This window comes from Erpetoichthys calabaricus, chromosome 7 (assembly GCF_900747795.2).
Source record: "Erpetoichthys calabaricus chromosome 7, fErpCal1.3, whole genome shotgun sequence".
Taxonomy (NCBI): domain Eukaryota; kingdom Metazoa; phylum Chordata; class Cladistia; order Polypteriformes; family Polypteridae; genus Erpetoichthys; species Erpetoichthys calabaricus.
In genome coordinates, this window is record NC_041400.2 from 85,506,732 (window position 1) to 85,532,593 (window position 25,862).

General features: G+C 41.0%; 1 protein-coding gene across 1 annotated transcript in view; it reads right to left on the minus strand.

The window, feature by feature from the left end:
• mtap (methylthioadenosine phosphorylase) overlaps positions 1 to 25,862 on the minus strand; it is a 191,737-nt gene that overhangs the window by 10,458 nt on the left and 155,417 nt on the right. The window contains exon 7 of the mRNA XM_028805159.2: positions 2,725 to 2,847. Within this exon, the coding sequence (XP_028660992.2) occupies positions 2,725 to 2,847 (123 nt within the window). The remainder of the gene's footprint in view (positions 1 to 2,724; positions 2,848 to 25,862) is intronic.

Consider the following 25,862-nt stretch of genomic DNA (forward strand, 5'->3'; position numbering starts at 1 on the left):
CAATCCTGAATTCTATGAATGTGTAAAAATAACACAATTGACATTAAGTTCGCTACAGAATGGACACAACACACTAGCAGCAGCACCAGTCGGACCACTGAGTACTTAACCATATACCTTAACACTTTGAAATAACTACGCTGTCTACATTCCATCCCTCCATTATAGATTTGTAAGTGAGGAATTAAAATAATTTAAAAGCATAAAAACTAAAACTTTCTATTTGATGCAGATCCTTTATAACTACTCATATTGGAAAATATGTGGAAATCACCAGCTTCAAAAGTGCTCTTTTGATATGCCATAGTATAATTTGGTTTGGTTTCTTTTACTTTTTGCTTTGGATAAGTGTAGGAGGTTTTAACATTCAATCTCTTTTACATCAATTAAAACATGCAGTTGGCCAAATTAAGACCACCTTTGTCATTGAAACAAAAACTGCTTAGTTGCCATGGCTTTGTACTCTGTCAATGATATAGCTTTGTATTTTTAGCTATTTCTACCCAGACCATTTTTATGTTTAGTGTTGACAGGTTTGTATCTTTCACTGTGGCTTTCATAATTCTGAACATAAAATCTTCTGTCAACAGCAGACCATGATAGAATCATTCCTGCCCCATGGACATTGAAACAGTTTTAACTGAAATCACCATCAATGTCCAGCCGCCCGAAAGTTTTAATAATTTCTTTTTATAATCAAATGTATTTGATTTCCTCTTTCAGCCTTCATTTTGGTGATTGCAAACATCGGTAGTTTGTCTCTCTGACAAGACATTGTAAAGTATTCATTTTCCTGCTTTCTTTTCTCAGTTTTACTGCTTCAATTTTGAAAGAACTGCTCTTTTCTTTTATTATACAAATTATTTGATTTACATTCATGGAATGTTCTTGAGCACTTATTACATAATAAAGCTGTTTCCTACTTATTTTAAAGTTATTTAAAAACTTCAACTCATCCTATTTTCAGTTAGGGAAGGAAACACCTAACCTAACACAAAAGCACTAAACAGTCAACTGTTTTTCTATTATATCTTCAACTGAAATGTAAGGGTGAAAAACAAAACTGGTACTTCTCAAAGTCAAAAATGTGTATGTAGAAAATATCAGAAATAAAACATTCTGTATTTTGGCCTAAATTAATCTTTTCTCATCACATCCAGGTTGCTTGAGTATAAAGCAAATTTCACTGTGGCAACACTGGTGGCAAAAAGGTTATACTACTATTTCTGTTTATTCATTTGGTACACATTACATAACAGAAAAAAACACAACCTAGTAAGTATTAATTAGTAACAAAGTTCAATTAGAGTACATATTGATTTTCAAAATCTTATTATATTTTTGAACGAAATTTGTTAGATGATCATGTGAATCCCTGATGACATATAAAGGGATCTATTTGAACAAATGAACAAAAAAGTGATTTATTTTTTGGGTTTATTTGGCTTACAAAGTTATCCAACATTCAATGTGCTTATTTCAAAACATTTATGATATCCTAAGTCATTCACACATTTAATATATGTGATTTATTTATTTATTTTTTTACACATGGTGCAGCTGTGTTTTTATGTGTGAGTGGACGTTTCTTGCGGGGAGGGCTTCCATTCTCTTTCTCCGATGTAGAACCCTCATTGGAGCTCACCTCTATTATAGCACGTCTTTATTTGAAAACAGCAGTGCCAAATCAGGGGAAGCGTGAATGTGACTGAGGGAATAAAACTGCGGGGAGAAAAAAAAAGAAAAAAAACAAAAAAAAAAACACCAACACTAACCTTTACAAGTACCATAAATTTACACCGGCTGTTACAGACTCAAATCAAATTTATATTTTTATTCTATAACAGTAACAATAAGAGCAGCTCACTCCTCAAAATGGTAATTCTGGTTAGCGACTGGGCTTGAACCTACGAACTCTTGATTATGAGTAAACAGCTCTTACCGCTGCACTACCAAAGAGGTAATGTCAGCGTCATACCCTAAACCGATTTTTTTTCTTCAGTTATATTTTTGAATGTTTTCAAAATTGAAATTTTTCAAATTTGAATTATATGTGTACCTTTTGTGAAAGTGTTCATATGATATTTGGACTTCAGTCTTCACACATACACTTCATGTCAAAATTTTGTCTTTAGTACTAGTAACATGACAAAAGTTGATTTTAGGTATGTGTTCAACATTTCTTGCATTTCCTGTCATCCTACATTTACATAGATCATTGTAGACAAGGTACACCCATGAAATGCATGTATTCCAAATAACGATTTATTATTTACCCTATACAACTCCAGGCACCTCACACGAGATAAACAAGACTTGAGCTGGGAGAACTCACTGCCCAAGTTGACTGTGGCTGGGGGGGGGGGGGATGTTTGGGATAGCAGGCTGCTTGCTGCTTGTGCCGATCGATACATTTACAAAACAAAAGACACTAATGGAGAAATGCGAAAGATTTTAAGGTGGCCCGGGATTATGAGTTTTTTTCTTTAAGCTTTAGGGATTCTAGTGTTAAAGATGACAAATTATATACATGTATATCAATTCATGAGTGTTAACTATTGTATGAGGAGCTCAGAATTACCTCAAACAGTAGACCTGTTTGAATAATTTCACATACATGGACAGGTACCTTTATGTGTTACAATGTAGTTATAAAAGGTTTTAACCTTCTTATAAAATATTTCAGTCACAGCTCTGGTTCATTTTTCACCATACCAGCAGTACCTTTATATTTGCTAATGCTTCAGTCCAATCCATCTGTGCAATCTTTGGTACAGAGGTAAGAAGTATCATAGCAGCTTTGTTTGCATTTTCCTTCATTGTTTTTATTACTTTGTCAACACAGACCTTGGGGTAAAAAGAGAGAACAGTATTCTATTAAAACATATATGCTTGAACAGAAAATTATAAAGATAACATATATGAAAGAAAAAAGGACATGTTTTACATCCATCATGGCTGCCACCACAAGAGGACTTTAGGTGTAGCTATTAGAAAACTTTGGAGTCAACATACTTTAGAAGATACTCTAGAGAAAATAAATTTTCATGACATCCAAAAAGAGATTAGACTGATGGATTGCTAATTGGTTGAACATTAATCCAACCAATTTGTTTCCTTAATTTAACACAGTGTGGTGAAATCTTTTTGATGTAAAATGCAGAACACCTTTGAGGCAATGTAAAGCTTTATTTGTTCCTAATAAAGGTTTTACCACTATCCTAAGAGGGATTTTATTTTGGTGAATGGCACTACTTACAACTCCTGTTTATTGATATTATTATTAAAACATTCTTATACAAAAAAACAGACACAATGTATCAAAGTACCAGTCCTTGCTTATAGACTTTAAATGGAAAATACTTACTGTAGTGCTTATGTCCTAATTTTAATTCAAAGTAGGGGCAGAGGCTTTTCTTGGAGACACTGTGGATTTTAGGTTAAGTGCCTACCATAAACCTCACAGATATGAAAGTATCCTGTGATGGACCAGGGCCTATGGGGAGTACTTGTCATGTACTCACTTGCTGATGACATTTGCCAAACTCTGTTATTATCAATTGGATATGTGGATAAAAAAAATGGATAAAAATGGTTATTTTGCTTTGTGGAGTGCTTTGTGCTCTGCGTGACCCAAACAAGACATGTAAACTGATACCAGACAGATAAATGTAAATGTTTAAATCTGGACCTGTGTACTGAATAATTAGAAATAACATACATTCATTTAATTTAACTTGCAAACTGCAATTGGTTTTGTCTTGGTAGAGTAATACATTACTCTACTTTCCCCTTTTGTATTATTAATATGTAGCCTTTGTCAGAATGCCTCAAATCTCACAGACTTTCCACTGTTTATAAGGTATTGTACCATGTAACTTCTCCCCACCTTCCCTTCTACACTTATAACCTCAGGCAATTAGGTGTAGTAAAAGACAAGCATTAGTTAAGTTACAATTTAAATAATGTCTTACTTATAATATTCATAAATAATAACAATAAGTAAAATACATTTGAATATTGGCAACCATACAACCTGATAAATGGTGATGTGTAGTTTCAGCTGGCACACAGACTTGCAGTTAATTTAAATGTCTCTACTTAAGGCATCATTTTTGGTCAGCTTTCTTAGTAAAATTACAAAGAGACTCAGTCCTAAAAGCAGGTGGGGGCACTTAACCATACAAATAAAGACATACAAAATATTTATCAACTTATATTCAAAATTTCACACCACAAGACTCCACCCCGTTAAATCTTTTGTACAATGTCTTGATATTATAATTAAACAGTCTTAATTGTTTGAAGAGTCTGTTGAACAACTTGTGGTTTGGTTGGCAGTATTTGCTCTCCCAGCGTTAAAAGTTGTGCGTGACCATTTGTCTATTATTGTCCGTGAGAACCCTAACTACAAAGAGGACTATTTTCATTTATGTTAGGTAGAATGCCCAGGGGGGACTGGGCGGTCTCGTGGCCTGGAACCCCTGCAGATTTTATTTTTTTCTCCAGCCATCTGGAGTTTTTTTTTTTTTTTGTTTTTTCTGTCCACCCTGGCCATCGGACCTTACTCCTTTTTCTATGTTAACTAATGTTATCTTATTTTAATTTTAATTTAATTTTGTATTTTGTCTTTTAACTTTTCTTTTCTTCATTATGTAAAGCACTTTGAGCTACTTTTTGTATGAAAATGTGCTATATAAATAAATGTTGTTGTTATTACATATCTTTTTTATTTCAAAGACAATCTGAAGAACTTGGATGCATTCCTGATGACAGGAGTCATTGTATCTGCTCTGGCTTGCTTCATCTGTTTTTTTTTGCTTTCTGCAGTTTTCATATGTCATCAGATCTGATGGTTCAAAATGAGACAAGTCCACACCTTCCACTAAACTAGCCCACTGCCATTTTAAGTCTATTGTGTGAATTATTTTCTTAATCTGTTCTGATTTTGTGTCTGTACAATTAACATCAAAATTTGAAAGGTAACATACCACTTTTGGTGCCAGTACAACCACTTTTGCCCAAGTGAAAGCACATGTGCTATTGCATAAACTTTTTGCAAACCAACATTTGTGGCCCGTCTTCACGCATTTGGGGTTGACGTAGTTGCCTCTTGTGCTTTTCTACCCATGGTGTAACCTCTGACTGAAATCAGCCTTTACCAATATAGGCTGGCATCACCACCATGAGACATCATTGCTATGCAACCCTCATCATTCCCCCTGTAGACCACGCCTAGAGTTGTTTGCTCACCATATGCATACTTGCTGTGCTAAACACCTCGGTTCAGAATTGACCCACTGGTCCTGTGCTTGTACCACAGCTGACAACTGCAGCAGGGCTTCCGTATTTTACCCAATTAGACTATACTTAAACATCACAGCCTATGTGACTTGCAAATGTACCAGCTGCACCTGCTCTTTAGAAAAAAATCACCAATTTGCTTAGCATACCTTTTCTTTAATAATAGTATTAGTTAATTATCCCAATTAGTTAATTCCCAGAATCTACACTTTGAGACCCAAATGAATGCCCTTATTTTTGGCATTCCTAACTGGTTTGCATAGTTTCCACCCCTTGGAATATACATTTGCTGCAGTAATGAACAAACCTTTTTTTCAAACAATAGCTATTGTGACTAGTCCTATCAATGCATGATTTGTGGACTTGTTACTCACTTAAACCCCAATAAGATGTCTTTTTCTTGCTGTCTCTTCAGTTGTTCATGTCTTTGTCTTTAGTCTTTGTCTAGCTCAGTGTTTCCCAAACTCTGTCCTGGGGACCCCCTGTGGCCGCAGGTTTTTGTTCCAACCAGCTTCTGTTTTTAATTGAACACCTGGGCTAATTAAGTAAACTGATATTTCCCAAATTCTGTGTTTAGGGAACAATATAGAAATTAGAAAACTAAGTTTGCTAAAAAAAAAATAATAAAAAAAAAAAATATTAAAATGTACCAAGCCCCCTCCTTAAACCCCTCCACCATGATAAGGTGGCGGTTCGAGTGTCCCAATGATCCTAGGAGCTCTGTTGTCCGGGGCTTTATGCCCCTGGTAGGGCCACCCAAGGCAAACTGGTCCTAGGTGAGGGATGAGACAAAATGCGGTTCAAAACAACCTTCTATGATGAATAAAAACTTTGGACGATGTTTTCCCTTGCCCGGATGCGGGTCATCGGGGCCCCCCTCTGGAGCCAGGCCTGGAGGTGTGGCTCGATAGTGAGCGCCTGGTGGCCGGGCCTGCACCCATGGGGCTCGGCCGGGCACAGCACGAAGAGGCAACGTGGGTCCCCCTTCCCATGGGCTCACCACCTATGGGAGGGGCCAAGGAGGTCGGGTGCAGTGTGACTTGGGTGGTGGCCGAAGGCGGGGACCTTGGCGGTCCGATCCTCGGCTACAGAAGCTGGCTCTTGGGACGTGGAATGTCACCTCTCTGAAGGGGAAGGAGCCTGAGCTTGTGCGCGAGGTTGAGAGGTTCCGGCTAGATATAGTCGGGCTCACCTCGACGCACAGCTTGGACTCTGGAACCAATCTCCTTGAGAGGGGCTGGACTCTGTACCACTCTGGAGTTGCCCCCGGTGAGAGGTGCCGAGCGGGTGTGGGCATACTTATTGCCCCCCGACTTGGAGCCTGTACATTGGGGTTTACCCCGGTAGACGAGAGTGTAGCCTCCCTCCGCCTTCGGGTGGGGGGACGGGTCCTAACTGTTGACAATGACAGTGAAACCTGGAAGGGCGTGATTGGGAGGAATGCCCCCCCCCCCCCGATCTGAACCCGAGTGGTGTTTTGTTATTGGACTTCTGTGCTTGTCACGGATTGTCCATAACGAACACCATGTTCAAGCATAGGGGTGTTCATATGTGCACTTGGCACCAGGACACCCTAGGCCTCAGTACGATGATCGACTTTGTGGTCGTGTCGTCGGACTTGCGGCCACGTCTTGGACACTCGGGTGAAGAGAGGGGCGGAGCTGTCAACTGATCACCACTTGGTGGTGAGTTGGCTTCGATGGTGGGGGAGGATGCCGGTCAGGCCTGGTAGGCCCAAACGTGTTGTGAGGGTCTGCTGGGAACGTCTGGCAGAGCCCCCTGTCAGAAGTAGCTTCAACTCCCACCTCCGGCAGAACTTCGACCATGTCCCGAGGGAGGTGGGGGACATCGAGTCCGAATGGGCCATGTTCCGTGCCTCTATTGTTGAGGCAGCTGACCGGAGCTGTGGCCGTAAGGTGGTCGGTGCCTGTCGTGGCGGCAATACCCGAAACCGTTGGTGGACACCGGCGGTGAGGGATGCTGTCAAGCTGAAGGAGTCCTACCGGTCCCTTTTGTCCTGTGGGACTCTGGAGGCAGCGAATAGGTACCGGCAGGCCAAGCGGAATGCGGCTTCGGTGGTTGCTGAGGCAAAACTCGGGCGTGGGAGGAGTTTGGGGAGGCCATGGAGAACGACTTTCGGACGGCTTCGAGGAGATTCTGGTCCACCGTCTGGCGTCTCAGGAGGGGGAAGCAGTGCAGTGTCAACACTGTATATAGTGGGGATGGTGCGCTGCTGACCTTGACTCGGGACGTTGTGGGTCAGTGGGGGGAGCACTTCGAAGACCTCCTCAATCCCACTAACATGCCTTCCAATGAGGAAGCAGAGCCTGGGGACTCGGAGGTGGGCTCCCCCATCTCTGGGACTAAGGTCACTGAGGTGGTCAAAAAACTCCTTGGTGGCAGGGCCCTGGGGGTGGATGAGATACGCCCGGAGTTCCTCAAGGCTCTGGATGTTGTAGGGCTGTCTTGGTTGACACCTCTCTGCAACATCGCATAGACATCAGGGACAGTGCCTCTGGATTGGCAGACCGGGGTGGTGGTCCCCCTCTTTAAGAAAGGGGACCGGAGGGTGTGTTCCAACTACAGAAGGATCACACTCCTCAGCCTCCCTGGAAAAGTCTATTCAGGGGTTCTGGAGAGGAGGGTCCGTCGGATAGTTGAACCTCGGATTCAGGAGGAACAGTGTGGTTTTTGTCCTGGTCGCGGAACAGTGGACCAGCTCTACACCCTTAGCAGAATCCTGGAGGGTGCATGGGAGTTCGCCCAACCAGTCTACATGTGTTTTGTGGACTTGGAAAAGGCGTTCGACCGTGTCCTCGGGGAATCCTGTGGGGGGTGCTCCGGGAGTATGGGGTACCGGACCCCCTGATAAGGGCTGTTCGGTCCCTGTACAACCGGTGTCAGAGCTTGGTTCGCATTGCCGGCAGTAAGTCGAACTCGTTTCCAGTGAGAGTTGGACTCCGCCAGGGCTGCCCTTTGTCACCGATTCTGTTCATAACTTTTATGGACAGAATTTCTAAATGCAGCCAGGGTGTTGAGGGGGTCCGGTTTGGTGGACTCAGGATTGGGTCACTGCTTTTTGCAGATAATGTTGTCCTGTTTGCTTCATCAGGCCGTGATCTTCAGCTCTCTCTGGATCGGTTCGCAGCCGAGTGTGAAGCGGCTGGGATGGGAATCAGTACCTCCAAATCTGAGACCATAGTCCTCAGCCGGAAAAGGGTGGAGTGCCCTCTCAGGGTTCGGAGCGAGATCCTGCCTCAAGTGGAGGAGTTCAAGTATCTCGGGGTCTTGTTCACGAGTGAGGGAAGAATGGAGCGTGAGATCGACAGGCGGATCGGTGCGGTGTCCGCAGTGATGTGGGCTCTACATCGGTCTGTCGTGGTGAAAAAGGAGCTGAGCCGTAAGGCAAATGGGTAGTGACCGAAAAAATGAGATTGCGAATACAAGCGACTGAAATGAGTTTCCTCTGCAGGGTGTCTGGGCTCTCCCTTAAAGATAGGGTGAGAAGCTCAGTCATCCGGGAGGGGCTCAGAGTACAGCCGCTGCTCCTCCGCATCAAGAGGAGTCAGATGAGGTGGCTCAGGCATCTGATCAGGATGCCTCCTTGACACCTCCCTGGTATCTGTTCCGCTCACGTCCAACCGGGAGGAGGCCCCGGGGAAGACCCAGGACATGCTGGAGGGACTGTGTCTCCCAGCTGGCCTGGGAACGCCTCGGGATTCTCCCAGAAGAGCTAGAAGAAATGGCCGGGGAGAGGGAAGTCTGGGTATCTTTGCTCAACCTGCTGCCCCCGCGACCCGACCTCGGATAAGCGGAAGAGGATGGATGGATGGATGGAAAATGTACCAAGCAGTTATATAGGAATAATGTATTTTTTTTTCTTTTTAACAGTATTTCTCATCTTGATTTTCATTCTACTTTTCAAGGTGTTCTAATTGTTTAAGTAATCCATTATTTACTAATTAGTGGGTCTGACTCTAAAGTAGTTGCAGCCTTTGATTATTCAGTGTTGTTTTCCTGGGTGTCTGATCTGCTCGTTTTAAATTGTCATTATTAAGATACAACAAAGGGGGAAAAACTGCACGGACAAAGGACAAAGTATAATGAAATCAACAAAAGAGAGTTAAGCATTTAAATCTATAGCAAAAGCATAAATATTTATAAATGTCTTATAAATGTAAAAATCATGCTACTATGCTTTTCTGAATGTCGAATAAAAGAAAAAAACCAGCTAATTAAATGAGCTCAGTGTTATCAGGTGTTATCACTGATTAGGAATGTGGTAGGAACAAAAACCTGCAGCCACAGGGGGTCCCCAGGACCGAGTTTGGGAAACACTGGTCTAGCTTCGCTATTCATTCCACTATGTAGGCAGGTCTGTAAAATGGAAGGTGACAAAGCAGTTTCTGTTCATCTCATCTCCTTTTTAGTGTCAACCTGGTGCAAACACTCAAACTTTGCTTCTGGGCATTCATTGGAACAGCCTGGCTAATAGTGCCACTCTGCTCCAAATGTGCTAGTGGTAACCCAGACTCCTGCAAGGATTTTGCTCTGCCAATTGCCTTCACTATTACCTGCACCAATCCAAAGTCCGTAAAAACTTAAAACAGAAGTAAGATTGCAAAAGGTCTGAAAATGGAAATAGTTAGAAATAACTATTTTCCCTTTCCTGTCTTCCTATGCTATCCTTCCATTATTTTGTCAATGCCGGTGTGTCCTTTCTTATTGTATGGTAACTGCTATCTGAAAATGTGGGCTAAAACCTCTCCAAAATCCAAGTGCCAAATCCAGCATCTCTCCTAAAACTCACCTTTGTTCTTTACTCACAACCAGCTCATTTTTCTCCATTTTATTGCAGGGAGTTTCATAGGCTGTCTTTTTAATGAACTGGTCAGTCAGGTTTCAAATTACTGAACCTAATTGTGTGTGCTTTTTAATTACTGAATGGCCTAGCAGTGCTGTTAGGACAGTCACACCCCTGTGCATTCCTGACTTCTTGCCTGAACTTGTAAACCTTCCTTCTGCACCATTCCCCATCCATTGTTCTTTTGCTTGTCCTGTTTCATTCAAACCAACCCCTAAACTGGTGCACTTTCTTTCCAACTATCATTCTTGCACTAGCACTTTCAGACCTTTCACACACAAACACTTGAATGTGTTTCATTTCCATTGCTCCTTGTTTTAATTCCACACTTTCTTCACTCAGTACCCATATTCCATTATCCAGTTCATGCCTTTCAGTCAACAATGGCCATTCAAACTCCCCAGCTTCTCGGCCTTCTATCGGGTTTTTCTTTTTCCTAAATCAAATTTCAATGCAGCAGTGGTTACATGGTTCCTAACAGTGGCAAAATATCTATCGGTGTGGCATGTTCTTTAAATAATGGACAGACATCAGAATTACCTTGAGATTGTGGTGCAGCGGAGAATAATGGAAGGAAACACCCTTTCTATTTTCCCTTCCTTTCATCCCTCTCCTTTTCCTCACACTCACATTCCCACTCTTTATCTGAGCAGTCATCTGTCTCAGGTAAGTCACCCACCCATGTTTTAGGGTTCCAGTCAGATCCTGTTACTACTGCCCTAACTTTTACCACGGGTGGTTTTCTCTCCTTTTTTCCCCTGCTTTCACTGCTTTCCACTTTAGCAGTGGGTGTTCTACATGCTAACACTTCACATTTTTCACTTTCATCCACTTTGTTATTTTCTTCTACATACTGATCTTCCTTATTATAAATAATACAAGATAGTAAATGTCTTATAACAGCAGCTGTCTACTTTATACCAGATCTCTGTTTTCCTGTTTTAATCCTTCCAGTCCCCTTTCATTTTGTGGTATGCTCGGCTCAGCTCCTGCTTTCTTTACCTGCACTACAGGTTTCCATTTCCTAGCTTTAGCCTGCTTGCCTCTGCCATTCCATTGGAAGATGGCTGGTTTTAATATGAATGTAGACATTTCTGAGTCTACAATGCTACTCTAATACAATTTGCCTAATTCGTTATGGGTTGTCCTACTTTTGTCCCTGTAAGCAAACACATACATATACAAAGATTCTAAACGACTAAGTGCTGTATTAATGACACATGCATGTCCCATCACTCCCTAGTACTCCAACAAGGGACTCACTACCACCAGCACTAACAAACATGTGGGTGTCCTTGTGACACACAAAGTCTCTACACTTTGATGGTTATATACCTTTAATCAACCAAAGAAACAATGTTTTAGTTCTACCACATTTGCACACTGGGTGCCCTAATATTCACATACATACACACACACACATCAAAACAGTATTTGCAAACAGGGTGCAAAACATGGTAACCCCAAAATCCTGTGGAGTACACCAATTGTTTTGTCTTAGTATATTACTCTACTTTCCCCTTTTGTATTATTAATATGTAGCCTTTGTCAGAATGCCTCAAATATCACAGACTTACCACTGTTTATAAGGTACTGTTGTGACACCCACGTGTAGTGGGAATTGGGAGACACTAGCCTACACTCTAGATGTCTAGCATGTGGTACTGAGCGAAACCAGGATGATGGTGTAAGTTAGGGAGACACGGACACAATAGGGTTGGGTTTTTGCAAAAATAAAGTGAGGTTTTATTTACAGGTGCACTTAAAGAAAAACAAAAATAATGTCCTGGGGCAAATATATCAATATACAGTCCAATACCATAAAGGACACACAAAACAGTTATAAATTGCAGCCCAACTATTTACAGTATTTACAGTGCTGACTGAAAGTCCCAAACAAAAAGAAAAATGCACACAAATTAATGAAACTCATATATACACAAAAATATAGCTGTCTTCCTCCACAGAAATCCCAGTCAGGAAGCTGCTCCTCCAAACAGTGTATTATTAAAGGGTTTACTAAGAAAAATACTCAAAACACAGAAAAAGAGAAAAATGTGTATATACAGTCACATGAAAAAGTTTGAGAACCCTTCTCAGCCTGCATAATAATTTACTTTCAACAAAAAAAGATAACAGTGATATATCTTTCATTTCCTATGAACATCTGAGTACTGGGGTATTTTCTGAACAAAGATTTTTAGTGAAGCAATATTTAGTTGTATGAAATTAAATCAAAAGTGAACAACTGGCTGTGCAAAAATTTGGGTCCCTTTGTAATTTTGCTGATTTGAATGCATGCAACTGCTCAATACTGATTACTTGCAACACCAAATTGGTTGGATTAGCTTGTTAAGCCTTGAACTTCATAGACAGGTGTGTCCAATCATGACAAAAGGTATTTAAGGTGGTCAATTGCAAGTTGTGCTACCCTTTGACTCTCCTCTGAAGAGTGACAGCATGGGATCCTCAAGGCAGCTCTCTAAAGATCTGAAAACAAAAGATTGTTCAGTATCATGGTTCAGGGGAAGGCTACAAAAAGCTATCTCAGAGGTCACTGTCAGTTTCAACTGTAAGGAATGTAATCAGGAAATGGTACGCCACAGGCACAGTTGCTGTTAAACCCAGGTCTGGCAGGCCAAGAAAAATACAGGAACGGCATATGCGTAGGATTGTGAGAATGGTTACAGACACCCCACAGATCACCTCCAAAGACCGGCAAGAACATCTTGCTGCAGATGGTGTATCTGTACATCGTTCTACAATTTAGTGCAATTTGCACAAAGAACATCTGTATGGCAGGGTGATGAGAAAGAAGCCCTTTCTGCACTCACACCACAAACAGAGTCACTTGTTGTGTGCAAATGCTCATTTAGACAAGCCAAATTCATTTTGGAACAAAGTGCTTTGGACTGATGAGACAAAAATTGAGTTATTTGGTCATAACAAAAAGTGCTTTGCATGGTGGAAGAAGAACACCGCATTCCAAGAAAAACACCTGCTACCTACTGTCAAATTTGGTGGAGGTTCCATCATGCTGTGGGGCTGTGTGGCTAGTTCAGGGACTGGGGCTCTTGTTAAAGTCAAGGGTTGGATGAATTCAACCCAATATCAACAAATTCTTCAGGATAATGTTCAAGCATCAGTCACAAAGTTGAAGTTACGCAGAGGTTGGATATTCCAGCAAGACAATGACCCAAAACACAGTTTGAAATCTACAAAGGCATTCATGCAGATGGAGTACAATGTTCTGGAATGGCTGTCACAGTCCCCTGACTTGAATATCATCGAAAATCTATGGGATGATTTGAAGCAGGCTGTGCATGCTCGGCAGCCATCAAATTTAACTGAACTGGAGAGATTTTGTATGGAAGAATGGTCAATAATACCTCCATCCAGAATTCAGACACTCGTCAAAGGCTATAGGAGGTGTCTAGAGGCTGTTATATTTGCAAAAGGAGGCTCAACTAAGTATTGATGTAATATCTCTGTTGGGGTGCCCAAATTTATGCACCTGTCTAATTTTGTTATGATGCATATTGCATATTTTCTGTTAATCCAATAAACTTAATGTCACTGCTGAAATACTACTGTTTCCATAAGGCATGTCACATATTAAAAGGAAGTTGCTACTTTGAAAGCTCAGCCAATGATAAACAAAAATCCAAAGAATTAAGAGGGGTTCCCAAACTTTTTCATATGACTGTACAAAAATAAAAAGTGCACCATTAACCACAACCCAATAAATACCTCCACCAAAGCTAATCCAGAGATATTTATACAAGGACATTTTTTTTTACAGCAATCAAGTCAAAAGCCGCAGTGCTTGGTAAACTCAAGAAAATGTTCTACCAAGTACCTGACAGATGCCTTAGTGACACAGACTATAAAGATACGTTGTGTACATGGTGATGTTAAAGACTTTCAGACATTGCTTCTTCCTTTAACTTATAAGGGTCGCCACTTTAAAGTTTGGTCTGCCGTTTCCGACTCTTGCCCCTGGCCATTACTGATAGGCAGAAGAAATGCCCTTTTTCCTAGATTAATTACTGAATGTCGCACACCAGTCATCGAGCCCCCTGTGGAGCTTAGTGGGTGGGGGGGGGGGGGATGGGGGGAGAAGAAGGAGAACTAGTGGCGGTCAGGGATAATCTAGAGCCCTAATTAGTTATTGAACCCGATCTCTCCAGCGAGACTGAGGGGGACACCTCCCACAATTTCCCAGAATGGCAGGGAGGCCCTTCTACATCCTCTCAGATTGCAAATGCCTCCGAACTCAAACCGAGTACTAGCGAGCAGTCGGATTTTGTGCGCTTGCAGCATGCTGATGGCTCATTAGAATATGCATTTAAACAGGCTCGCTCTGCCAATGACTCTTATTACCAAGAGCGTGATACCAGGGGCTCGAAAACTCCACACTTTCTAGAAAAAGACGGTTGCCTTTTCAGAGTGATTTCAGACCATTTAATGGGGGAATTTATTGAACAACTAGTTGTACCTGAAGTGCATAGGGAAATTCTTTTGCAGCTGGCCCACTCTCACATCTTGGGAAGGCACCTGGGGGCTGATAAGACCAGAGAGCAGTTATCAAAGCGATTTTATTGGCTGAATATGGGAAAAGATGTTGAATGGTTCTGTACTTCATGTCCTGACTGTCAGATCATCTCTGCTTATAAGCCTCCTCGGGCTCCCCTTTGTCCTATGCCTATTTTGGAAGTCCCCTTTCAGAGGGTGGGATTAGATATTGTAGGCCCTTTGCCTAAGACTAAGAATGGGTATCAATATTTGCTGGTGTTGGTTGACTACGCAACACGATATCCAGAGGTGGCTCCTTTGAAAAAGGCCAACTCCTCCTCTGTATCCAAAGCTCTGTGCGGGATTTTTACTCGTATTGGCATTCCTAGGGAAATTTTGACTGACCAAGGCACACCTTTTACTTCTCGTGTGATGAAACAATTGTGTGACAGCTTCGCTATTAAGAAATTGATTACCACTGTTTACCATCCACAGACTAATGGTTTGACTGAACGGTTTAACACTAGAATTACCAGAGTCTACGAAAATACTCGTAGATCCGGCCCACCTTAAAACCGTTCTCACCTCTCTTTTGTCTTCTAAATGTACCGATTAAGAGGAGCAGCGAGCAGCCGGCTATTCCATCCCCCACCGTCGCAGAACATTCACTAAGTTTTCCCAGCTCATGCCTTGTTTGATTACCTGGGAGTGACTGAACTGCTGGAGTTTTAGAATAGAAATAATAGATCGCTATTTGGAATACATGCATTTCATGCGTGTTCCGTTTCTACAGTAATCTGTGTAAACACATTGCTAAAACAGAAACTTTTTCATATTTTAGTAATAAATGTTACAAAATGTAGGCATAAACTATAGAATGTGTAAAGCCCGAGTTCCTAAGATCAAATAAACACTTCCACAAAAGCTTCACACACCATATAACAGCTTCCGTGGCGTAATGTGCTAAGATTTGCCTCTCAGACCGAGTAGCTTTTCTCTGCCTCACAAACATGAGTTCAATTCCCCGCTGGGGATAAAGTGTTACTTCTTTTTTTTCTTTTTAACCTCAAACGGACATAAAATTTGTAAATTGGTATGCACTGTCAGTTAATGAGATCGTTATATTTTCATGTGGGATGCTCCTTTTAAAATATTTTTTTAACAATTGAGACTGCAATTAACATGAACAACTGTCCTTATAACTTATTTTTTTCAAGATCCATAACACACAGACAGACAGAGCACTGCGTAATACAGAGACAGACAGGCAGAGATATACAAACAAACGGGGAAGGCACATGTACTGAAAGAAAAAAAAATCAACATGCGCGTTGTTTCTGCAGCACTGAATAAGCTCACCCGCTCTAACATCACCCCTCCCCCGATCTGGCTCTCTAAGTAACAGCGCAAGTACAGACGCAAACCAAGTGTAATCAAGAGTTCTGGTTCGATCCCCACTCACTCCTATATTTGCCGTTTTCAGTAGTAAGCTGCTCTTTTTGTTAATATTATACAGTACACACATGCACTTGATTTGTGTCTGTACTTGCGCTGTTACTTAGAGAGTCAGATCGGGGGAGGGGTGATGTTAGAGCGGGTGAGCTTATTCAGTGCTGCAGAAACAACGCACATGTTGATTTTTTTTTTCTTTCAGTACATGTGCCTTCCCTGTTTATTTGTATATCTCTGCCTGTCTGTCTTTCTCTGTATTATGCAGTGCTCGGTCTGTCTGTGTGTTATGGATCTTGAAAAAATAAGTTATAAGGATGGTTTGCTGACTTGGAGCACCACTGCCTTACTGTGCCACAGAGACGCGAGTTCGATTCCCAGCTTTGAAGAAAGTGTTTTTTTTTTTTCCTCAAACGGACATTGAATTTATAAATTGGTATGCACTATAAATCGTTAACTTTAAAATGTCAATCGCGGTTTTTTCTGTTGATTAATTCATGCTTTTTTACTTAGAGTCAGAACAGGAGCTTTTTCAGCTTATTCAGCTTCTGATCTGACTCAAACAGCGGCAGTATAACTTCACACCCAACCTGATGCTGTTCGTTTTCAAATAATATTGCATTACTTCGACGATGTTTTCTGATTGGTACTATTCGCGTCATAAAATGATTTCTTCAAAACGTCACATATATTTGTCTCTTTCTTTTTTTAAAATGTGCGTTGTAGCACTCAGCAACTGGCCACCTGCATGTTCTTGCGCACACTAAATAAGACAGCGCTATATGCAATCATCAGATTCAAATGTTAACAGTTATATAGCACAGAATGGAAATCAGCAGTTCTTAGCATTCCACCTACTGTAACTTGCTTTCTTTTTTCTTCGGTTATAGTCTTGAATAAAAGTGCACTTGTTTTGTTATACTTTTACATCAACATATGTTCCTGTGTTTGAGCTACATGGGCATGCTCAAAAAATACACGTATAATGCCACGAAAAGTGCATGCAGACACTTCAGTTCGCAAGCATTGGTATGACAATGCAGTCACAAGTACACTGCAGAGCTTTAGCGCGTCTTTATGTGAAAACAGCATCAGATGGGGAGTGTCTGATGATTGCATATAGCGCTGAAGTTACTGCTCTTTACTATGCTTTCCTCTGCATGTCCTGGAGTACAAAAGAAACCGCATACAGCAACACGTGGGGACTGGCAATACTGGGGGAAAAAAACACACGGTCGTATGTATCGTGATACACTGCAGAACTATAGCGCGTCTTTATGTAAAAACAGCAGTGTCAGGTGGGGGGCGGTAGGGATGGATCCTGAACGCGACTGAGACAATGAAAAATGAATTTAAAAAAAAATAAAGCTAACCTTTACAAATATCATAAATTACACCGGCTGTTACAGACTGAAATCAAATGTATCTTTTTATTCTAAAATAGTGAAAATAAGAACACTTCTCAAATGGGAGTTGTGCAGGATCGAACTCATGACCTGCTGATTCCCAGTCAGCGACTGATACTGTTACGCCACGGAAGCAGTAATAGTTAAGTCATGTCAATGTCTCACACTAAGACGGGTTTTTTTGGCGGTGGCTTTTTTTTGTACCTTTTGTGAAAGTGTTTCTTTGATATTTGGACTTCAGGCTTCATACATTATATAGTTTATGCCTACATTTTGTCATTTGCTACTAGAATATTGTAAACCGTTTCTGTTTTAACAATGTGTTTACACAGATTACTGTAGAAACACATATGAAATGCGTGTGTTCCAAATAACAATCTTATTATTTCTACTCTAAAACTCCACTTCACTCCCAGATAATCAATCAAGGCATTAGCTGGGAAAAGCTTGTTTACGTTCTAAGTCGTTGGGGGGATGGAATAGCCGGCTGCTGGCAGCTTGTCTTTATCAGTACATTTAGATGACAAAAGACGCTGGTGGAGAGGTGAGAAAGGTTTTAAGAAGCGATTTAAGGTGGGCCGGATCTACGAGTTTTTTCGTAGGCTGTGGTAATTCTAGTGTTAACAAGACTTTAAAACAAATGATCAGACGAGTTGCTCATAATGATCCCACATCCTGGGACTCTGTCCACTGGCTTAAGTCCGTTCGAGCTGTTATTTGTCAGGCGCCCAAGAGGCATCCTGGATGTTGTACGGGAGGAATGGATAGGAAACGAGTCAACAGCTCCTGGGCTGAGCTTTGCAGATCGGGTAGTTTTGTTACAAGATAGAATTTCTAAGCTTTCTTCTATTGCTGTGGAGCATCAACAACGCTAGCAGGAAACACAGAAGCGTCTTTACGATAGGCGCAGTAAGCTTCACGAATTCAAACCTGGTGATCGTGTTTTGGTATTGGTTCCGTCTGACCCGCACAAATTCCCAGCTAAATGGAAGGGCCCGGCCATTATCGAGGAGCGTATGGGTCCGGTAAATTACAAGGTTAGAATACCAGGCCGGCGCAAACCATTCCAGATTTTACACAGTAATCTCTTGAAGAAACGGCACAACCGACAAGGAGTTTACACTTCCTTGGCTGCTGTTTCTCAGACCGATGTTGCCATTGGTAACGATTTGACTGACCCACAGAAGACAGAACTGTTATCTTTGATCGAACGGAACACTGATGTCTTTTCAGACTTGCCAGGCAAGACTAACCTTGCAGAACATAAAATCACTACTGAACCCGATGTTCGAGTACAGATGCGGCCTATCAGATTCCGGAAGCGCGATGAAATATTGTGCACGAAGAAGTCAAGAAGATGCTGGCATTAGGTGTAATACGTGAAAGTAAAAGTGACTGGTCCAGCCCGGTCGTATTAGTCCCAAAGCAAGACGGTTCGGTTCGCTTCTGTATCGATTTCAGGCGCTTTGAGGATCCCATGCTGTCACTTATCAAAGGAGAGTCAAAGGGAAGCACAACTTGCAATTGGCCACCTTAAATACCCTTTCTCATGATTGGACTCACCTGTCTATGAAGTACAGTATTGTGCAAAAGTTTTAGGCAGGTGTGAAAAAATGCTGTAAACAGAGAATGCTTTCAAAAATGGAAGTGTTAATCATTTATTTTCATCAATCAACAAAATGCAGTGAATGAACAAAAGAGAAATCTAAATCAAATCAATATTTGGTGTGACCACCCTTTGCCTTCAAAACAGCACCAATTCTTTTAGGTACACTTGCACACAGTTTTTGAAGAAACTCGGCTGGTAGGTTGTTCCAAACATCTTGGAGAACTAACCACAGATCTTCTGTGGATGTAGGCTTCCTCACATCCTTCTGTCTCTTCATGTAATCCCAGACACACTTGATGATGTTGAGATCAGGGCTCTGTGGGGGCCATACCATCACTTCCAGGACTTCTTGTTCTTCTTTACGCTGAAGATAGTTCTTAATTACTTTGGCTGTACGTTTGGGGTCGTTGTCCTGCTGCAGAAAAAATTTGGGGCCAATTGTACGCCTCCCTGATGGTATTGCATGATGGATAAGTATCTGCCTGTATTTCTCAGCATTGAGAACACCATTAATCCTGACCAAATCTCCAACTCCATTTGCAGAAATGCAGCCCCAAACGTTCAAGGAACCTCCACCATGCCTCACTGTTGCCTGCAGACTCATTATTGTACCGCTCTCCAGCCCTTCGATGAACAAATTGCCTTCTGCTACAGCCAAATATTTCAAATTTTGACTCATCAGTCCAGAGCACCTGCTGCCATTTTTCTGCACCCCAGTTTCTATGTTTTCGTGCATACTTGAGTCGCTTGGCCTTGTTTCCACGTCGGAGGTATGGCTTTTTGGCTGAAACTCTTCCATGAAGACCACTTCTGGCCAGACTTCTCCGGACAGTAGATGGGTGTACCTGGGTCCCAATGGTTTCTGCCAGTTCTGAGCTGATGGCACTGCTGGACATCTTCCGATTTCGAAGGGTAATAAGTTGGATATGTCTTTCATCTGCTGCATTAAGTTTCCTTGGCCGAACACTGCGTCTACGATCCTCAACGTTGCCCTTTTCTTTGTGCTTCTTCAAAAGAGCTTGAACAGCACATCTTGAAACCCCAGTCTGCTTTGAAATCTTTGTCCGGGAGAGACCTTGCTGATGCAGTATAACCACCTTGTGTCTTGTTGCTGTGCTCAATCTTGACATGACATGAAACTGTCTTCCACAACCTCACTTAGGTAGCAGAGCTTGGCTGTTCCTCACCCAGTTTTAAGCCTCCTACACAGCTGTTTCTGTTTCAGTTAATGACTGTGTTTCAACCTACATGTGACATTGATGATCATTAGCACCTGTTTGTTATAATTGGTTGATCATACACCTGACTAGAATCCTACAAAATCCCTGACTTTGTGCAAGTGTACCTATAATAATTGATGCTGGTTTGAAGGCAAAAGGTAGTAACACCAAATATTGATTTGATTTAGATTTTTCTTTTGTTCGCTCACTTTGCATTTTGTAAATTGATAACAATAAACAATCATTATTTATATTTCTGAAAGCATTCTTTGTTTACAGCATTTTTTCACACCTGCCTAAAACTTTTGCACAGTACTGGTCTCTAAATGTGATGCTTATCCGATGCCCTGTGTTGACGAGTTGTTGGAAAAACTGGGTCAGGCGAGCTATATCTCTACGCTAGATCGAAGGGTTATTGGCAGGTGCCTCTAGAAGCTGGCAGTTGTGAGAACACAGCATTCGCGACTTCTGACGGACTTTATGAATTTAAGAGACTCCCGTTCGGTCCTCATGGGGCACCTCTAACTTTCCAGCATATGATGGATCAGATCCTGCGTCCTCATTCTGAATATTCCGGGGCGTACCTTGATGATGTCGTGATTTTCAGCAATGATTGGCAAACGCATTTAGAGCGACTTCAAGCTGCTCTTGAAAGCTTAAGACAGGCTGGCCTTACTGCTAACCCAAAGAAATGTAAACTGAGTATGTCTGAGACTCAATACTTAGGTTATTCTATGGGCAGGGGTTTACTTCAGCCACAATTAAGGAAAGTGGAAGAGATGCTTGCTTACCCGCGACCAAAAACACAGAAACAGATATGCGCCTTTCTGCTGCTCCTCTTTCAGAACTTACAAAAGGCAGGAGGAACCGCCCTATTTTATGGACAGAAATTTGTGAACGTTCCTTCTGTGATTTGAAAACTGCTTTGTCTACTTATCCGGTTCTGCGAAATCCCGATTTCTCAAAGGATTTTGTCTTACAAACGGACGCAAGTGAGTTTGGTGTGGGCGCAGTCCTGTCACAGATTTTTGATGGAGAAGAGCATGCTATCACATATTTGAGTAGGAAATTACTTCCTAGGTAACGTAATTATTTGAAAATTGAGAAGGAATGCTTGGCGATTAGATGGGCTGTCGAAGCGTTTTGTTATTACTTATGGGGTCGAAATTTCACTTTGGTAACTGATCATACTCCACTGCAATGGTTATACCGTCAGAAAGATACAAACTCTCATCTCATGAGATGGTTTCTGGGCTTACAACCTTACAGTTTTACGTTAAAGCATCGACCAGGCTCTGAGCACGTCAACGCAGACGTTTTATCACGGCTGTATGAACCTGGTACAGAGAGTTGCTTGATTCACGAGAATGTGAATAAAGCTGAGGAGGGAGGTGTAAGCTGGAGCACTGATCGCACCCTCAGTAGACACAGACGCCCCTGGGAAAACCCCTGAAACAGCAGACAGTCTACTTACACATTGCTCCTTACCCTTCTTACTTGCGCTATAACCCTCTCACGCGGTACTCCGCTTACTTAAAAGTATTGTGCAGCGCCTCTCAGCTTTGGAATTGGTTGTTTTGTTTCTCTCTCTCTCAGACATTCTCTGCTCCTGGCGGAACTGTCATCTCTGATTTGTCATGGAGCACATTTAAACTTTTGAAAAGAGACAAATGTTTGTTTGCAGTGCTTTGAATAAAGTTCCTTTTTTTCTACAACCTCCTGTGTCTCTGTGCAAATCTGTGACCCAAGCGTGACAATTTATAACCTCAAGCATTTAGTTGTAGTAAAAGACAAGCAGGAGTTAAGTTACAATTTAAATAATGAATTATTGATAATATCATAAATAATAAGAATAAGCAAAATACATTCGAGTATTCACATCCATACAATCCGATGTGTAGTTACAGGGTGAGAGGGTAACAGTGACATGGGGGTCTAAGATGTGAAAATTTAGCTCCTCGGCATGCAGATCACCAAGTTGGACACAGAACAGATATTCAAGCACTCAGTAGAGGTCAGTCAGAGCTGAGAACAAAGTGCTTGACATTTCTGACTCCATAATGAAACAAAGTTAATTAGCAGCAAAAACAGGACACTCATTCAGAGAAGGGTTAAAATGAAAACCTGCAGCCATGGTGGTCCTCCAGGACCGGAGTTGGCAATCCCCGACTTAGAGTTGTGATTCAAAATTTAAATACTACGCCAAGTATCTATCTATTAAATGAACTTCTTTCTAATCACTACTTAATTATGTTTGATTTGGTCTTACTTTTACCAATAAACTTACAGAATAAAAAAAGGACAGCATGATATCTAGATAGAAACTCTAAATCTAAATTTGTAGATATTTAAAAAGAAAAAAAAAAACCTCAAGCCTAATTGTGGAAAACAATTTAGATCAGCTAATGTGAGTTTGAAAGAGGCTTTGGATACAGGAGTTCCCATTAAAAGAAAAGTGATAAAAGCACACAGAAACTAACCCTGGTTTAATGATAGTACTCAAGCTGTTAAATTAGAATGTCAAAAACTGGAGTGTATCGCCCTTAGACTTTGACGCATCTGTTCAAAATTTCCCCTTAACAGTTTTAGACTCTGTATCTGCACTCTTCCACTCTTCTGTGCGGTTATTTGCAAGGTTATCCCAGTTAATTTTGACTAGTTAAAGCCCCCCATGATTAGAATATTCCCCTGCAAACTTGTATTTTTAATATTAGATATGCATTGAAATTGCACACTCCTAGAATAAGGCCTCTTTCCCTAATGCTTTCCAGACAAAGCCAGATGTCCTCACTAAGATGGGGATCATCGTCTAATTGAAAAATTGTGTTTAAATTCTGTTTGACCTAAAAAATGTATACAGTAGACCTCTGCAAAGTCGTGGTTCAGAGTTCGCGGCCTCAGTGATTCGTGGATTTTTCCTTAGAACCTAACTAATAATTGTTAGCGGAAGCCGCAAACATCCTCCGCAATTTTTATGGCTTTTTTCGTGGCGATACTGTACTGTAGAGAGAACAGGAAGCAGCTGTAGAGAAAACCGATGTGGAATGGTGAAAGTTGCCAATAGAATTTGAAACTGCAACTCCCAGCAGTTGCTGCAGTGGCTCTGATTGGTCTTCTGCTGAGGGTGCTGGTCAAAGGCTGTCAGCACGGCTTTTAAAAAGGGGGCCGGTGACCAAAAGCAAAGCAAAAAAAAGTTTTTGCAATTTGTGTTTCAAGTTCCTGTCTGTCTGCCTGCCTGCCTTCTGTTGGGTTACCTGTATTTATTCAATTTGTCCTGTATCGTTTCATGCGGCTGGATTGTCTGCCATCTGCCTGTGTACAAGAGGACACATGTGGATTCATGGCCATCCTGCAAAGAAAGGAGTGCTCCCGAACCCGTCTTCACCATTTCAGGAACTAGCGGTAGGACTATCTTTACATTCCCATTCAATGCAGAATCTCTGGACTCATGATTCATGATTTACTGTGTGTGTTTTGTTTGTGCTTTGTTGTATTTAATGTGTAATCGGCGTAAGGGGAACAGGGGTGGTATCGTTGTTTTCTTATTTTATTTGTTTTCATTACATTCTTTATTTGCTGTTTGATTACCAGTTTGCTTTGTTTTTGTCTCTCAAGGCTGGGTGCGTCCTTGGAATCTTCACCATAAAAATAAATAAATCACCGTCTTCTCAATTGTGGCTTCTCGCGTGACGCTACGCTTATTTAAAAGCCTGAGCAGCACGTGTCCTTTTTGGCTGATTGCTTTGTTTGTCTCTCTTCCCCCAAGCATTCTCTGCTCCTATGATGTTTGTCTATTGTTTAATCGATGACTAACTGCATGAGACATGTTTGTTTGAAGAGTTTGAATGAAGTTCAAACTGCACTAAGACTAGCCTGCAAGCATCTGCACTTACCTCTGTCTACTTGCATGCAGCCGGTTTAAGCGCAGTTGGCTCAGTGATTTACATCCATGGCGTCAGTTGCACTTTGTACATATTGTTCCAGTAGTTTTTAAAATAGTTTTTACAGTTTATTAGCAGTGTGTAAAATGATCAGTGTTGCAGTAATTGTGTTGCTCTTTGCATGGAAAAAAAAATGTGCTCTGTTAAAATTTCACTTTTTCTTTGTGAATTGTGATGTTACTTAAAGTGCAGCAAAAAAGTATTTGGCGTCCAGGGAAGCCTTAACCCCGAAGTATGTGGCAGTTTAAGAGTTAAAGCCCCAAGATACCGACGAAACGAGCTGCACCGTCTAAGGCTTCTGGCAATGAAAACGCGCTTGCATAAATTACATTACATATAGCGGTAACATCAGCATTTTTACATTCTAGCACTGCGGGAGACATAGCAGTACAGTATACAGGTTTACCTTTACATTCTTTATTTTTATGTAATGTATTAAGCTGAGTTTGAAATTAAAGTGTTTTGGAGGCATATTTAGGGTTTAAACTATGAAAATAGGCATTTTTTTAACCACATCCAAAATTCATGGTTTTTCACAATTGGTGGGTGCTCTAGGAACATAACCCCGCAAATTTTGGGGGTGTACTGTATACTCAACCCCAGCTTTTTTATTTAGCCAGATTTCTGTTATTGTTATAATATCATTATTATAATCTGCTACATACAACTCCAACTCACTTGTTTTATTTTTGATACTTCTAGCATCAATGCAAGCTAATTTTAATGTGCTACTCATGGACAGTGCTGAAATTAAAATCACTTTTAATGCGTCAACAGCAATATTTTAAGGAATACCAGATGGGTATTTTACTAGAAAAAGATATTAGAATAGTTTTAAAAACCAACACTACACTACAGCATAAAGAGTTATTTTGCTTAACTGGAAGTATGCTGAAGCACCTTCTACACAGTAGCATAGTGGGAAATTGATGTTCTATATTATATAAAATTGGAAAAAAACAAAATTCTCCTTATAAGAAACTGTTCAATATTATTATATAAATTAGTAAGAAGTCATTACTATTAAGTAAACATGGCGGGGCCTGTGAACTTATTACCTTTTGTGCATCTTTGAATGATTTTATGGAGATATGTAATGACATCAAAAGAATACTCCAATAAATGAAATGAATTTTTTTTTAATTTGGCTTTTTCGCAGCTACATTTTAAATGTACTCTTAACAGAATATTCTTGCATCGAATTACCATATTCTTCAAGGATTTGTGATCATTATTAATGTTTTCTGTTTTGTTTTTTTTCTTTGGTGGCATTTTGTGCTACCAGCACCTAATAGAGGCACTGTGCAATGACCTGTGATGCTCGGATAAAGGCGAGTGATGATGCTCGGATAAAGGCGAGTGACCCAGGTGCCCACAAGACTGTGATGAATCCTCTGGGACAAAGCTTGGAAACAATTAAACAACTCTACTTTTCTACTAATTATATACCTATGCTATGTAAGTTCACATTGATTTATTTTTTGATTACTAAAGCATTACTTTTTTCTTTTCTTGTTACTATTTCTTTATCACCTTATAAACCACTTTGAGCTA